Source organism: Rhincodon typus, chromosome 15, assembly GCF_021869965.1.
Source record: "Rhincodon typus isolate 14 chromosome 15, sRhiTyp1.1, whole genome shotgun sequence".
NCBI lineage: Eukaryota > Metazoa > Chordata > Chondrichthyes > Orectolobiformes > Rhincodontidae > Rhincodon > Rhincodon typus.
The window spans coordinates 60434385-60448743 of NC_063346.1; the positions used below are offsets into that span (position 1 = coordinate 60434385).

General features: G+C 46.3%; 1 protein-coding gene across 1 annotated transcript in view; it reads right to left on the bottom strand.

Annotated features, from left to right (window-relative positions):
* Positions 1–2648: 2648 nt before the first annotated feature.
* slc38a8a (solute carrier family 38 member 8a) overlaps positions 2649–14359 on the bottom strand; it is a 49743-nt gene continuing 38032 nt past the window's right edge. The window contains exons 8-10 of the mRNA XM_020510113.1: positions 9652–9851; positions 7778–7829; positions 2649–2754 (exon numbers count right to left, since the gene is read on the bottom strand). Of these exons, the coding sequence (XP_020365702.1) occupies positions 2649–2754; positions 7778–7829; positions 9652–9851 (358 nt within the window). The remainder of the gene's footprint in view (positions 2755–7777; positions 7830–9651; positions 9852–14359) is intronic.

Here is a 14359-nt window from a genome sequence, read left to right on the forward strand (position 1 = left end):
CACACACACACACATTCACACACTCACTCACAGTCTCACATACAGTCTCACATACTCACAGTCTCACACTCACACAGTCTCACACTCACACACACCTTCACACACTCACTCACACAGTCTCACAGTCTCACACACAGTCTCTCACACACACACAGTCTCACACACTCACAGTCTCACACTCTCACACACACACTTACACACAGCCACATACAACACCTTTATTGACTAAGTCCGAGTTGTTTTTGAAGGGTTTTTCACCACACCACCAAATGAGTTTTCTCGCCCTATTTTACCAAATCCGTCTCTTTAACAAGCCCCCCCGCCCCACTGCACCTCTTCCCTCTGATTTCCACCCTAACGTAACACCCGCCATTCCCAGAACAACTTGTCACTCAGTAGATATCCCAGAATTCACAGCCTGTTGTGGACCCAGACAAGTAGCATCAATCCCAAGCTGCCCTGACACATTTGCCCTGGACAGTCAGTGCATTGTGGGGCAGGGCCCTGTGGGTTATGCCAGAGGCATGGTGCACAGATAGCACTTCCGCTTCCCCCAGGACCAGCCCAGCCTGGGGTTACCAGCTGGGTCAGCATGGTATCAGCTGTCTGGAGGAATGCGCAGCAGGAGGACCGTCATTGAACTCCTCCACTCTGTTAGCGTAAGTGCCACCATCTTCTCTGCAATATCTCTACTACCAGACCCAACCTCCACCGAAGCTCATGCTCTACCACACTCTATTGCCTGCGATATCCTCTCTCACTCACTGCCAGCTGCCCCAACCCCTTACGTTACTAACCCTAAGTGCCTTCTGCCCACTCATTCGCTCAGGGCACCTGCACCAACAGTAACAATGTGTCACTTCCTCTCATCTGTGAAACCTGCCTATCTCTCATTCCAGGAGACCATAATAGAGTAGAGAGGCCTGAGGTAGAGGCTGTGCCACCTTATATTCAGCTCTTTACCCATTAGGAGGAGAGGATCCTGACTCCGACTGCCCCTGCGGCAGACTGATTGTCTCCAAGCTCTCGGACTGGTATCAGATGTTGCACTTGACTTCAGAAGTTATCCCCTTTGAATGGACAGAAGCCTGTCGACCCAATATGACCACCTTGCTGGCTTTGTGTCTGTGTTAAATGGCAGGTCAAGGCAACAGTACAGTGCTAGCTCTGGCTGGGGGAGAAAATGCGGAAAGGCAAGGCAAGGCAAAAATGCTGTGTGCATCCGGGTCGGCTCAGAAGGAGTGAGTGCTGTGACAGCGAGGGAAGACCTCGGAGATGCAGCCTGGTCCAGTCCCTGAGCTTGGGGGGTGGGGAGCGCAGGGTGGCATGTCCCCGAGCGCCCTTGCTGTAGCCTTACAATGAGAGTTGCCAGGGTCGCCTGAGATGCAGCATTCAGCTCACAAACATCCTGTAGGTGGATCAGAGATGTACCATGAGGGTTGATGGAAGCTGGCACATGTCGGATGCCAACGTCTGTAGACATAGGCTGCACGTGGTTTGTGCCCTTGGAGCACACTCTGAGATGTTGGTGCCTGGTTTCCAACATGGAGGTCATTTAGACCAAGCAACGAACTGAATCCACCAGATGCTCACCATGGTTCCCTTGCCAAATCTTCCTGATGTCGAGCTTGTTTGGTGGGTTTGGCAAGATGGAACTCTGAATGCTAATGAAGTGAGTTGGGCTGTTAACAAGGTGTTTTACAGTCTGTTGGGAACTCACCACTGCCTAGTGAGAATCTCACCATGCCATTTGTGGAAAGCATAAAACACGATGCAAAATGCTCCCAATGTCAAGATGGGTCTGGCTGCACTTGTTGTCTGATACTCCCATACATCTTTTCATAGCCTGCATTTCTCAGATCCCAATAAGATTCTTCCCTTAGAATCATACAAACCCAATGACATGCACCCAATATGTACACATCCAACCCACACACACATTCATAAACTCACACACACCCCCATACACACACAAACACACACACACACACACACACACACACACACACATTCAAACACAAATGGTCATATACACTCACACATACTCACACATTCACAAACATACTCATAAGCATACACAGCCAGACAAGCACACGTGCGCGCACACACACGCATACACGCATTCAAACACAAATGGTCATATACACACATATACTCACACGTTCACAAATATACTCATAAGCATATACAGCCAGACAAGCACGCGTGTACACACACACACACACACATAAACACACACACAACAGCATACAGTCAGGTACACAGTTACACATATCCAGACTCTCGAGGACCAGATACACACATACACACCCCAGATACAGACAGATTCAGATACACACATTTACAACACAAGCACACCTAAATACATTCACACACCCATAAACACACATGCACACACCCACTGATACATCCACACATCCAGATAAAGGCATACACATTTACATACACACATCCAGGTCAACACATGTACACACTCAGATACACACACAGCCAACACACACAGATATACACACATGCCCCACAGATCCACACACACAGCAACATGCACTTACAAAACAACATGCTGATGATATTTGACAGTTAACCCCAGGTATTTCACTGCTACCGAACACAGAGTGAACCCTATTCGGATTCCATACTCGCAGGGTTTAGATCAGTCCCTCCATCAACTTGATCACTGTACTGGCTGTACTCTGTCCAAAGATGAACACTCCACACAGGATGGTAATCGTTCCCCAGACCATCAAAGACGACCTGCAGGCAAAACAGTCACCCAATAAAGTGGCAGCAACCAACAAAAGCAAGAGCCAACGATCACCTTGCCAAGTTTAGGCACTGTTGTCATGCCACAAAGAAAGTTGGCATACAATGTGCGCACAGCAACCTCCCAGGAAAGATAGCATAGTACCATACAACCAACAAAAGGCATGTTTGTTAAGGCAGAAATATTACTCAGGTGCCCAGGGAAAACTCCCTGGGTTCCTGTGGAAAATAGAATCTCCGGGTTGTTAGTATCCAGCTGACAGGAGAGATGGTTAGGGTTATGGTTGGTGTAACATCTCAGCGGAAGGACAGACCCTCTGACACTGTCTGTGTGACTGCCTGATAGTGCCCATGTTCAGAGTACCAGGCTATCTTATGGGACTGGCTAACTGCAGCCAATCCTTTCTCCCTGTCCCTCCTACAGCCTGTCACAAAATTGATGCCTGGGTATAAAAGGTATTGCAGCCTTAGCTGTTGTACTGTGTTTAATTTTGGCACCAACCTATGATCAATGTCAAAGCCCTCAGAGGTCATGTTTACTGCAATGGTAGTGGGGATGAGGAGAAGCTTGAGAAGGTGGATTTGCTCTCCTGGGAGCAGAGGTGGACATCAGAGATTTCATTCTGATGTTAAATGTGACAAAGGGTTTTGATCATGTAGATTGGGAGATTTCACTGCTCCAGACCCAAAGGGTGCTGATTAAAGATTTGATTAACATAGCAAGTCGGTATGTTCCTGTAAGAGGGCTGGATGCAGATTTAACATTCGAAAGAAACTTGCTACATGCTTCTGACAAAACAAATCACGGGGTTACAGGGAATGAGCAGGGACTGCGACCGATTGGATAGCTCATTCAAAGAGCCAGCACAGACTTGATGGGCAGAATGAGCTTGTCCCCACCCTTTTTTTGAATTCACTCCTGGGACATGGGCGTCATGGCTGGCCAGTATTTATTGCCCATCCCTAGCTGCCCTCAGAACAGAATGGCTTGCTAGGCCTTTTCAGAGGGCAGTTAAGAATCAGCCATATTGCTGTGGGTCTGGAGTCATATATAGGCCAGACCTGGTAAGGATGGCAGATTTCGCTCCCTGAAGCACATGAGTGAAACCAAATGGGTTTTTCCAACAGTCGACAATGGGCTTCATGGTCATCAGTAGATTCTTAATTCAGGATTTTTTTTGATGTTGAATTGAAATTCCGCTGTTTGCCGTGGTGGGATTTGAACCAGGGGCCCCAGGACATTAGCTGAGTTTCCAGGTTAATAGCCTAGCGATAATGTCAACACTTTGATCTGCTGCCTGGGAGACTCTGAATGAGAATTGACCGCCTCCAGGGAGAGCTGCCATTTCGCCAAAGCTGGTATGTGGCTACATACCTCGCCCTCTGCTTGATGGTTCATTTCCTGATGGCGATATGACATTGTACATCACCGGGAGAGTTAGGTCGGCATCCGGTGGGTGTGCTGCTTACAGCCCAGACTGATCCGCACACAAATGTTTCCGCAGAGAACAATGAATGTCGGACACAATGTTGGAATGAGCTGGTGGCTCATGGCTGTCTCTCTCTGCCATTAATCTCTACCTCAATCACGCACTCGCTTTTGAAAGAGGAACTGCGGCTTTTCCAGCTGGGCATGCCTGGTGTGGCAGCTCTGGGCGATCTCCTCCCGGGACTCTGCATTGGTATCAGAGCTCCTAAGGGAAGGCAGTGTCACTCTACTCATAATCCCGAGCCTATGGTTAATGTTTCAGGGATGCGGTTTCAAGCAGAACCATGGCAGTTGGTGGAAATTGATTTTGTAGGTATAGGTCATTGAGCCCTTCATTATCCATAAGAACATAAGACATAGGAGCAGAAATTAAGCCATTCGGCCGATCGAGTCTACCCCGCCGTTCAATCATGGCTGATAAGTTCCTCAACCCCATTCTCCTGCTTTCTCCCAGTAACCCTTGATCCCCTTGATAATCAAGAACCTTCAAGTCTGCTCTGCCATCCAATATGACAATGGCTGATCATCCAACCCAGTTTCACGTACCTACTCTACACCCATATCCTTTAGCCCTAAGAACTCCATCTTGGAAACCTTCAATGTTCTGGCCTCAACCATCTTTTGTAGCAGAGAATTCCACAGACACCCCACTCTCTGGGTGAAGGAATTTCTGCTCATCTCAGTCCCAAATGGCCATTCTCTGTGGCCAAGAATAATAATTCAATAATAATTGGAATGAAATGCCAGAGGAATGGTACCCTATGTAGCCACTGGCTTAGAAGTCTACAGCACAGAAACAGGCCCTCCTGCCCAATGAGTCTGTACCAATCAAAAACAAACACATAACTGTTCTAATCCCATTTTCCAGCACTTGGCCCACAGCTTTGCGTTCAGAAGTAAACTATTGTGATCTAGCTGACTCACTAATGAGGGAAGGTAGTCCTTACCTGCACATGACTTCAGACCCACAGCAATGTAGCTGACTCTTAACTGCCCTCTGGACATTTCCGGATGCGTTATAAATACTGGTCTGATCTTGGGGTGCAGGTTCATAGCGTATTGAATGTGGAGTCACAAGGAGACGTGAAGAAGGCAATTGGTTTGCTTGCCTTTATGGGTCAGGGCATTGAGAATAGGAGTTGGGAGATCATGTTGCGACTGTACAGGGCATTGGTTAGGCCACTTTTGGAATACTGCATTCATTTCTGGGCTCCCTGCTATTGGAACGATGTTGTTAAACTTGAAAGGGTTCAGAAAAGATTTACAAGGGTGTTGCCAGGGTTGGAGGTTTTGAGCTGCAAGGAGCGGCTGAACAGGCTGGGGTTATTTTCTCTGGAATGTCAGAGGCTGAGGGGTGACCTTATAGAGGTTTATAAAATCATGAGTGGCATGGATAGGGTGAATAGCCAAGGATAGGGAGTCCAAAACTAGAGGGTATAGGTTTAATGTGAGAGGGGAATGATTTAAAAGGGACCTAAGGGGCAACATTTTCATGCAGAGCGTGGTGGGTGTATGGAATGAGCTGCCAGAGGAAGTGGTGGAGGCTGGTACAATTACAACATATAAAAGGCACCTGGATGGGTACATGATTGGGAAGGGTTTAGAGAGATATGGTCCAAATGCTGGCAAATGAGAGTAGATTAATTTAGAATATCTGGTTGGCGTGGACAGAGTTGGTCCGAAGGGTCTGTTTCTGTGTTGAACAAGTCTATGACTGTATGATCTGGCTAGCAATGCCCGTATCCGTTGAGCAAATATTTTTAAGAAAGAATATCCTTCAGAATGCCCTTGTAGCACTGTCTTGGACTGCCATCGGACAGTAGAGTGAAGAATCAGGCTCTCCACAGCAGGACTTAGTGAGTGAGAGGGAGGGTTTCCACCTTACATGGGCAGTCCAACTGCTCCTGGAAATGACAGAAGGGAAAAGAGCCAGGTGAAGGCCTGTGCCATGCTGACATTGGATGGGCACAGGGTGCAGGGTTGCAATTACAAGGTCTGGAGGCTATTGAAAGGTCTAACTGGCTATTGTCAAGGCTCAGGGATTCTGTTTTCCACATCCTGCTGTGATCCTCTGACAGGTAACCCCTTTCCAACAGATGCACGCTGAATGCCTGGAGTCCAATTTTGCTCGGTGAAAAGAAAGAAAAAGAAGCCCTGCATTTATGTAGCACCTTCCACAACCATTGGCCATCCCAAAATGCTTTGCAGCCGACGAAGCTCTTTTGAAACGTTTGTTTTCCTTAGTGCCGAGGAGATTGAGTGGGAACATGATTGAGATGTAGAAAATGATGAGATGGATTTGACAGGAAATTTTTTTCCCTCGATGGAGCGATCAATGATGAGGGAGCATAGATTTAAGATAAAGAGCAGAAGGTTTAGAGGAGACATAAGAAGAAGCATTTTCACCCAGAGAGTGATGGGAATCTGGAACTCACTGCCTATAAAGGTTATAGAGGCAGAAACCCTCAGAACATTTGAGCAGTATTTAGATGTACACTTGTAATGCCAAGGCAGACAAGGCGATGGTTCAAGTGCTAGAAAATGGGATTAGAAATAGTTAAGTGGCTGATTGTGAGTAGTACACACTTGACGGGACGAAGCCCTTTTCTATGTGACAGATATCGACGACTGTATGAAGTATGTCCCTGTATCAACGTATGAAAATGTGGCAGCATGTGTGAGCAGAGCAAGCTCTCAAACACAGCAGTCTGATAAGGACCACACCTCTGCCATAGTATTCAAGGAATAAGAGGTTGCTCTTCTTCCCAACAGCACTGAAAGATCTGAGAGGGGGTTGGGGGAGCTGGTGAGGAGGGTGAGACACAGGTACGGGGGTCTCATTGTGACAATACTATTGCTTTCAGAGGTGTATTTTGTCCTGGCCTTTTGAAGAGATGTTTTGAGCCGTAAGTATCGAGCTGTCTCTTTGAACCCAATAAACAGGTTGTGAGGCCTTGGGGTTTTTTAATTTGAAGTTAGCACGATAGAAGCAACCTGAATGGGAGGAGTCAGGCTTCGACAGAACCAGGGTTTTAATTTAGCTTTCGGTTGTAGCTGGGGTTTTGAAGTTGGCTTTGGCAGCTGTTGTTCCTCTCTCTGTTACAGCTAAAAGGTCGGGTTCTCTCTTCCCGCTGCCACAATCGCATGTGAGACAATCTATTTTACTGAATTTACCTTCGCCAAGGGTGTGTTTATGGGATGTTACTATATTGGAACAGTTGCTGTTTAGTAGTTAAATAACCTATTATTCTGTTAAGTTTTCCAATAGAGTCAATTATACCAATTCTCTCTTCTGTTTTCAGTGTAAGAATAAAGTGTATTTTGCTTAGAGCCGACTAGTGTAACCAATCGAATTACACCTGGATCACAGCACCTTACACTTGCCTTTAACTAAGATAAAAGTCAGGGTCTAGGCTGTCTCCTTAACATATTTGAAAGGAGTTTGGTTTGTTCCATAACATTATCTGAAAAACAGAACAAGTGCAAGCAGCAGCTAGATGCTGACTGCCATTGGCTGCAATTTACCTGACTCTGGGAGACATGGGCCCTGTTTGCATGGTGCAGAATAGACACAGGCCTGCAAAGGAGAGAAGGGAGATGATCAGACATGAACAGTAACTTACATCAACACTGAAATTTAAAACAAAAACAGAACAGGCCAGAAATACTCAGCAAATCCGTGAAGGGAGAGAGGGAGAAGCTCAGAGTTACAACTCTGTGAGTGTTTATCAGTCCTGAATGTCATTTCATGCAATGTTTCACTGAGGTGCGCTCCCTCTTTGTCACACGTGCTTCTGCTTAGTGTGGAGTTGAGGAAAGATCCCATTACATAAAGCAGAACGCCACAGAACAGAGGAGTTAGGGAGACCTCGTCCACGGATCAGAAAAAGCTAACATCCAAATCCAATGGGTAGCAGGGAAGGCAAATGGCTATTAATTCAAAAGGAATAGAGTACAAAAGTAGCGAGGTTTTACTGAAACTATACAAGGCACGAGTCAGTCCACAGTTGGAATACTGTGAACAGTTAGGGGTCCTTACCTAAGGAAAGATATACTGGCATTGGAGGCAGTCCAGAGGAGGTTCACTAGGCTAATGTCAGTTCTGGAGGAACTATCTTATGAGGAGAGGTTGAGTAGGTTGGGCCTGTACCCATTGGGATTTAGAAGAATGAGATGCGACCTTATTGAAACATACAAGATTCAGAGGGCACATGACAGGGTAGATGTACATGGCTCGCTGCCGCAGAAATGAGGCCAACATCATCAAAGACCCATTGCACCCCACTAATGATCTCCTACAATGTCTTCCATCAGGCGGAAGATACAGAAGCCTATCCACACGCACGAGCAGGTTCAGGAACAGCTTCTTCCTGGACGTTATGAGACTGATGAATGGACTGTCTAGCCTCCAATAACACTGATCTTGCTAATGTTAATCTTGCCTCGTGCACGCCCTGTGCAATGTAACCTGTATGCCTTTTTGATCAGTACATCCTTTGCCTACAATGATCTGCCTGTACGGCTCAGAAACAAAGCTTTTCACTCTATTTCGGTACATGTGGCAATAAATCAATCAATCGATCAATGTGTCAGAGTAAAGGGTTGAACATTGAAGACAGAGTTGAGATGAAATTTCTTCTCTTTGAGGGTAGTGAATGTGTGAAATTCTGTATCACAGAGGGATGTTGAGGTTAGGTCAGTAAGTATATTGAATGCTGAGATGGTCAGACTGGTTTAATCAGTAAGGGACTGAAGGGTTATGGAAAGTGGAGCTGAGGATTATCAGATCAGCCATGATCTTATGGAATGTTGGAGCAGAATACAATGGGCCGAATGGCCTACTTCTGCCCTTATGTCTTATGGTCCTGGGAAGTGACTGAAGTCTGGGGGAGTACAGAATTTAAGTATGGTCACGGAAGCCTCTGTGGCTGCACTAACCAGGTTTGGAAATGAGAATGGGCAACCGGTTGAGTAATCGGGAAGGGAAATTGCAGACACCCATGATGCCCTGTAAAGACTAGGCCTGAATCCGCACTGCGCTAGATTTAAAGGCTTACCCCGGTTACTGTGTCCCCGCCTCCTGGCTACTGCTGCTCTGAGATAAGTGCCTTCTAAAAACTAGGCCCAAATCTGCACTGAGCTAGATTTATAGGCTTTCCCGGAACTGTGTCGCCACCTCCCAGCTGCTGCTGCTCTGAGATAAGTACCCTGTAATGACTAGCAAGACGAAGCCTGGTATGGGCATAGAGAGTGGGCACGGCAGGGCAGAGAGTAGGAGAATAAAGGGAAACGTCATTCAGTTGTCTAGGCGAGCTCCTGGAATACAGTCACTCTCACGCAAGGACGGTTCTAATCCCTGCATCCTGGAATAATGTCGTCCTGTGTACACTGAGCTGCACCTGGGAAAATGAAAATGAAGAAGGCGCTGATGCCCCCGATGAGACTGATGACTTCACTGATGTCAGGGACAAACTGTGCTATCACCATGGTGACCAGGAGCCAGCAGGTCGTCAGAAAGAGCCTCAGTCTCCTCCTGGATGATACCGTCAGCACCGCATTCCGAGGACGGCATTTTACGCACAGCTCCTGAATGGCAGACCTCAGGAAGAGAAAGAGAGAATGTAAGTGGGTTGAGATGGACTCTCTCTCTGTACCAAAGTGGCTCCTGGTCCCCTCGCGCACGCTTTCAGGGTGGACCAAGTGTTGATTGGAATGATCATCTGCCCAGCACACGTCACATCTGAGTTCTGAGGAAGGGTCACTCGACCCGAAACGTTAACTCTGATTTCTCTCCGCGGATGCTGCCTGACCTGCTGAGCTTTTCCAGCAATTTCTGTTTCTGTCCCTGATTTACAGCACGTGCGGTTTTTATCTGCCCTTCGCTGTTCATCAGTTCCCCACACTTTGCCAACACCCCATTGAATCACTCAGAGCAAGCCTTCTGCTTGACATGTTGTTCCGTATCTTAACCAAAATACATTAATCTGACTGACTCTTACAGAGGGCAATTGGAGTCAACCACAGAGTGCGGGACTGGAGTCACATACAGTCCCAGACTGGGTTTGTTCTGTAGCTTCCCTTTCCTGAAGGAGAATTGTGAAAAGCTGAATTGGTGCAAAGAGTACAACAGACTTGCAGTTGGTTTGCTTGACGTTTCGGGTCATTCTAACTACATGGTAACCACTGCCAGGATGCCACGTTCTCGAGTCACCGGCCCTGGAGAAATGCCACCCCACTATCTACCCTGCAAAGCTCCTTCAGAACGTTCTATGTTTCAATCAGACTCCAACAGTTAGAAATAGAAAGACAGTTTGCACACATGTGGCTCACATTGGCTTGCGTTTTAAGCCCTGAACAGTGATCTTATTCAATGTGTCCGAGCAGTTTGAGAGAATCATGGATTGTTAGAATGATGCATTACAGGAGGAGGCAAAGGGATGTAGGGCACATGAGTTGGCTATTTGATCTTTCAAACCTGTTCCACCATTCTTTAGGATTTCAGCCTCACCTTCCCCCACTACCAGCGTCTCTCTTCATTTCCTTGGTTACCTTTGTCTTGAATTTAATTGAACTGAGCATCCACAGCTTTTTGGGGTGAAGGATTCTGAAGAGTCACAACTTTTTGAGTGAAGAAATTACTCCTCATCTCAGTCGTGAATGGGCGCTTCTATAACCTTTGACTGTATTCTAGGTTCACCAGCCCTGGGGAAATACCTTACCCTGTAAAGCCCCATAAGAATGTCAATCATCAAAACTTAGGTTCAGTCTATTCCTCTCACCTCAGAAATTAATTGAGTGAACTGTCTTTGCCCGCCGTCTGTGGCAAGTACCAATAGTGGACAGAGCCGTGAATGTGGCCTCACTAATGTTTTAAATAATTGTACTCAGACTTCTTTACACTTACCCTCTGCATAATAACATCTGGGTCTTTCAGAATGACGCCATTTTCCAACCTATAAAATATTCTGCTTATGGAGTCATAGAGTCACTGAAGTAGACCCTTCGGTCCAACCAGTCCATGCTGACCATAATCCCAAACTAAACTAGACCCGCCCCCCGTCTGTACTTGGCCCATATCCCTCCTAACGTTTCTTATTCATGTACTTATCTAAATACCTTTTAAATGTTGTAACTGTACTCACATCCACCACTTCCTCTGGAAGTTCATTCCACACATGAAACACTCTCTGTGTAAAAAAATTGCGCCTCGTGTCTTTTTTAAATCTTTCTCCTCTCACCTTAAAAATATGCCCCCTAGTTTTGAAATTCCCTGCCCTAGGGTAAAGATACCCGCCATTCACCTTATCTATATCCCTAATGTTTTTATAAACCTCTATAAGATCGCCCCTCAACATCCTACGGTCCAGTGAAAAAAGTTCCAGTATATCCTATGTTTACCCTCCATTGAAGCTAACATCACATTATATTCTATTTGCTCTGTTCTTTCCACGCACTGTACCTGATGACATGTTTTCTGCCTCCTCCCAGCTAATGTTCCCAACTAATAATCTATCTTGAATATAACACATACAGATCCCTTCTCTAAATACTTTCTAACAACACATTCAGGGATATTAATACACACCTCTAGGGAGATGGGACTTGAACCCAGGCCTCCTAGTTCAGAGATAGGGATACCACCACTGTGCCATCCATCTGTCTCATTGAATACTTGATTTAATTTGTGACACAGTTGCTCAGTGGTTAGCACTGCTACCGCATAGCACAAGAGACATGGGCTCAATTCCACCCTTTGGGTGACTCTCTGTGTGGAGTTTGCACATTGTCCCTGTGTCTGCATAGGTTTCCTCTGGGTGCTCCGGTTTCCTCCCACAGTCCAATGATTGCAGGGTTAGGGTGGATTGGCCATTCTAAATTGCCCATAGTGCCCAGGGATGTTTAGGTTAGGTAGGTTAGACATGGGAACGGGTCGGGGTGGGATGCTCTTCGGAGGAGCAGTGTGGACTTGTTGGGCTGAATGGCCTGTTTCCACACTGTAGGGAGTCTATGACTCTAAAACTGATCAAGAAAGAATCATAGTATCTCTACAGTGTGGAAGCAAGCTATTCGGCTCATCGGGTCCACATTGCCCTTCCGAAGAGCATTCATCCCAGAACCCACCCTTACCCTATCCCTATAACCCTGCATTTCCCACAGCCAATCTCCTAACCTACCCATCTAGACACTATGGGCAATTTAGCATGGCCAATCCACATAACCTGCAACATCTTTGAATTTTGGGAGGAAATGCACGCAGACACAGGGAGAATGTGCAAACTCCACACAGACGGTTGCCTGAGAGTGGGATCGAACCCAGGTCCCTAGTGATGTCAGGCACCAGTGCTAACCACTGAGCCAGCATACCACACTGATTACTAGATGTAGCCTGCCAACCCAAAGATAGCCTGTTTAATTCCTGTAATGCTTTCTGTCCATTAATCAATCCTCAGTCTGTGCTAACATCTTACCCCAGACCATTGAGTTCTATTTTGTGCGACATTATCTTGTATATAACCATCAAATCCTCATGGAATAATCCACATGCACCACTGCTCACCTCTTGTTGACCACTACTAGTTAAAAAGTCAAAATCTCTTTGGCAGAGTGGTTGGGTTAATTTTACACCCTGACTTTTATTCTATATCCATGTGACTGTTTCCCTTTTGATTATTTGTTTTATTCTTTTCTGAATTTCACTGTTGGTTGTGTTTCCAATTCCCATCAGACTACAAGTCACACAGTCAAAAATGTTTCCTTGCGTCATCCTATGTTCCATGAAACTGTGCCTTAAGAACATAATACATAGAACACAGAACAGTAGAGCACAATACAATCCCTTCAGCCCACAATGTTGTGCCAACCTATTATCTTACTAAGATCAATCTATCCTGCCCCACTGACCCAGTTAATCTGCCCCACTGCCTCTGGGCCAAGGATAAAGATCCAGCACAGCACCTTTGCTTATGTTCTATATTCCTTTATTAAAATATTGTGGAACATAGTTGCATATTTGACAACTTCCGATTGTGATTGGTTACTTTCAAAGTCTCATGTGCAGACACCCCAACATAGCACTGTTTATACCCCCTTTCAAAGTATATCTTTGCATCTCCTCATAAGAACATAAAAACTAGGGGCAGGAGTAGGCAGTTGAGTCCCTCAGGCATTCTCAGCCATTTGATACATCATAGCTGAAGCCATCTTTATTGAGTGCATTGACTATTGGAGTTGGGAGGTCATGTTGAGGCTGTACAGGACCTTGGTTAGGTCACTTTTGGAATACTGCGTTCAGTTCTGATCTCCCCGCTGTAGAAAAGATGTTTCTAAACCTGGAGAGGGTTCAGAAAAGATTTACAGGAATGTTGCCAGGGTTGGAGGATTTGAGCTATAATGGAGAGGCTGAATAGGCTGGGGCTATTTTCCCTGGAATGTAGGAGGCTGAGGGGTGACCTTATAGAGGTTTAAAAAGTCATGAGGGGCATGGATAGGGTGAATAGCTAAGCCAAGGAAGATGAGTCCAAAACTAATGGGAATAGGTTCAAGGTGAGAAGGGAAAGATGTGAAAGGGACCTAAGGGGCAACTTTTTCACGCAGAGGGTGATGCATGAATGGAATGCGCTGCCAGACGAAGTGGTGGAGGCTGGTACAATTACAACATTTAAAAGGCATCTGGATGGGTACATGAATAGGAAGGGCTTAGAGAGATATAAGGCCAAATGCTGGCACTTGGGACTAGGTTAATTTTGGGTATCTGGTCGGCATGGGTGTGTTGGACCGAAGGGTCTGTGTCCATGCTGTACATCTCTATGACTCCATGACTCTGCCTTGGCCTCAACTCCACATCCCTGCCCTATAGCTACGACCAAAGTGTGAAATGTTGCACTATACAGGTAATGCTTGTGGGCTAGTCATCCTGGTGGCCAGGTTAATGCACTGGGGACATAACTCAAATCCCACTGCAGCAGCTAGTGGAATCTAAAACTGAATCAGAGATAGTAGGAACTGCAGATGCTGGTGAATCCGAGACAACAAGGTGCAGGGCTGGATGAACACAGCAGGCCAAGCAGCATCATAGGAGCAGAGAGGCTGACGTTTCGGGCCTAGACC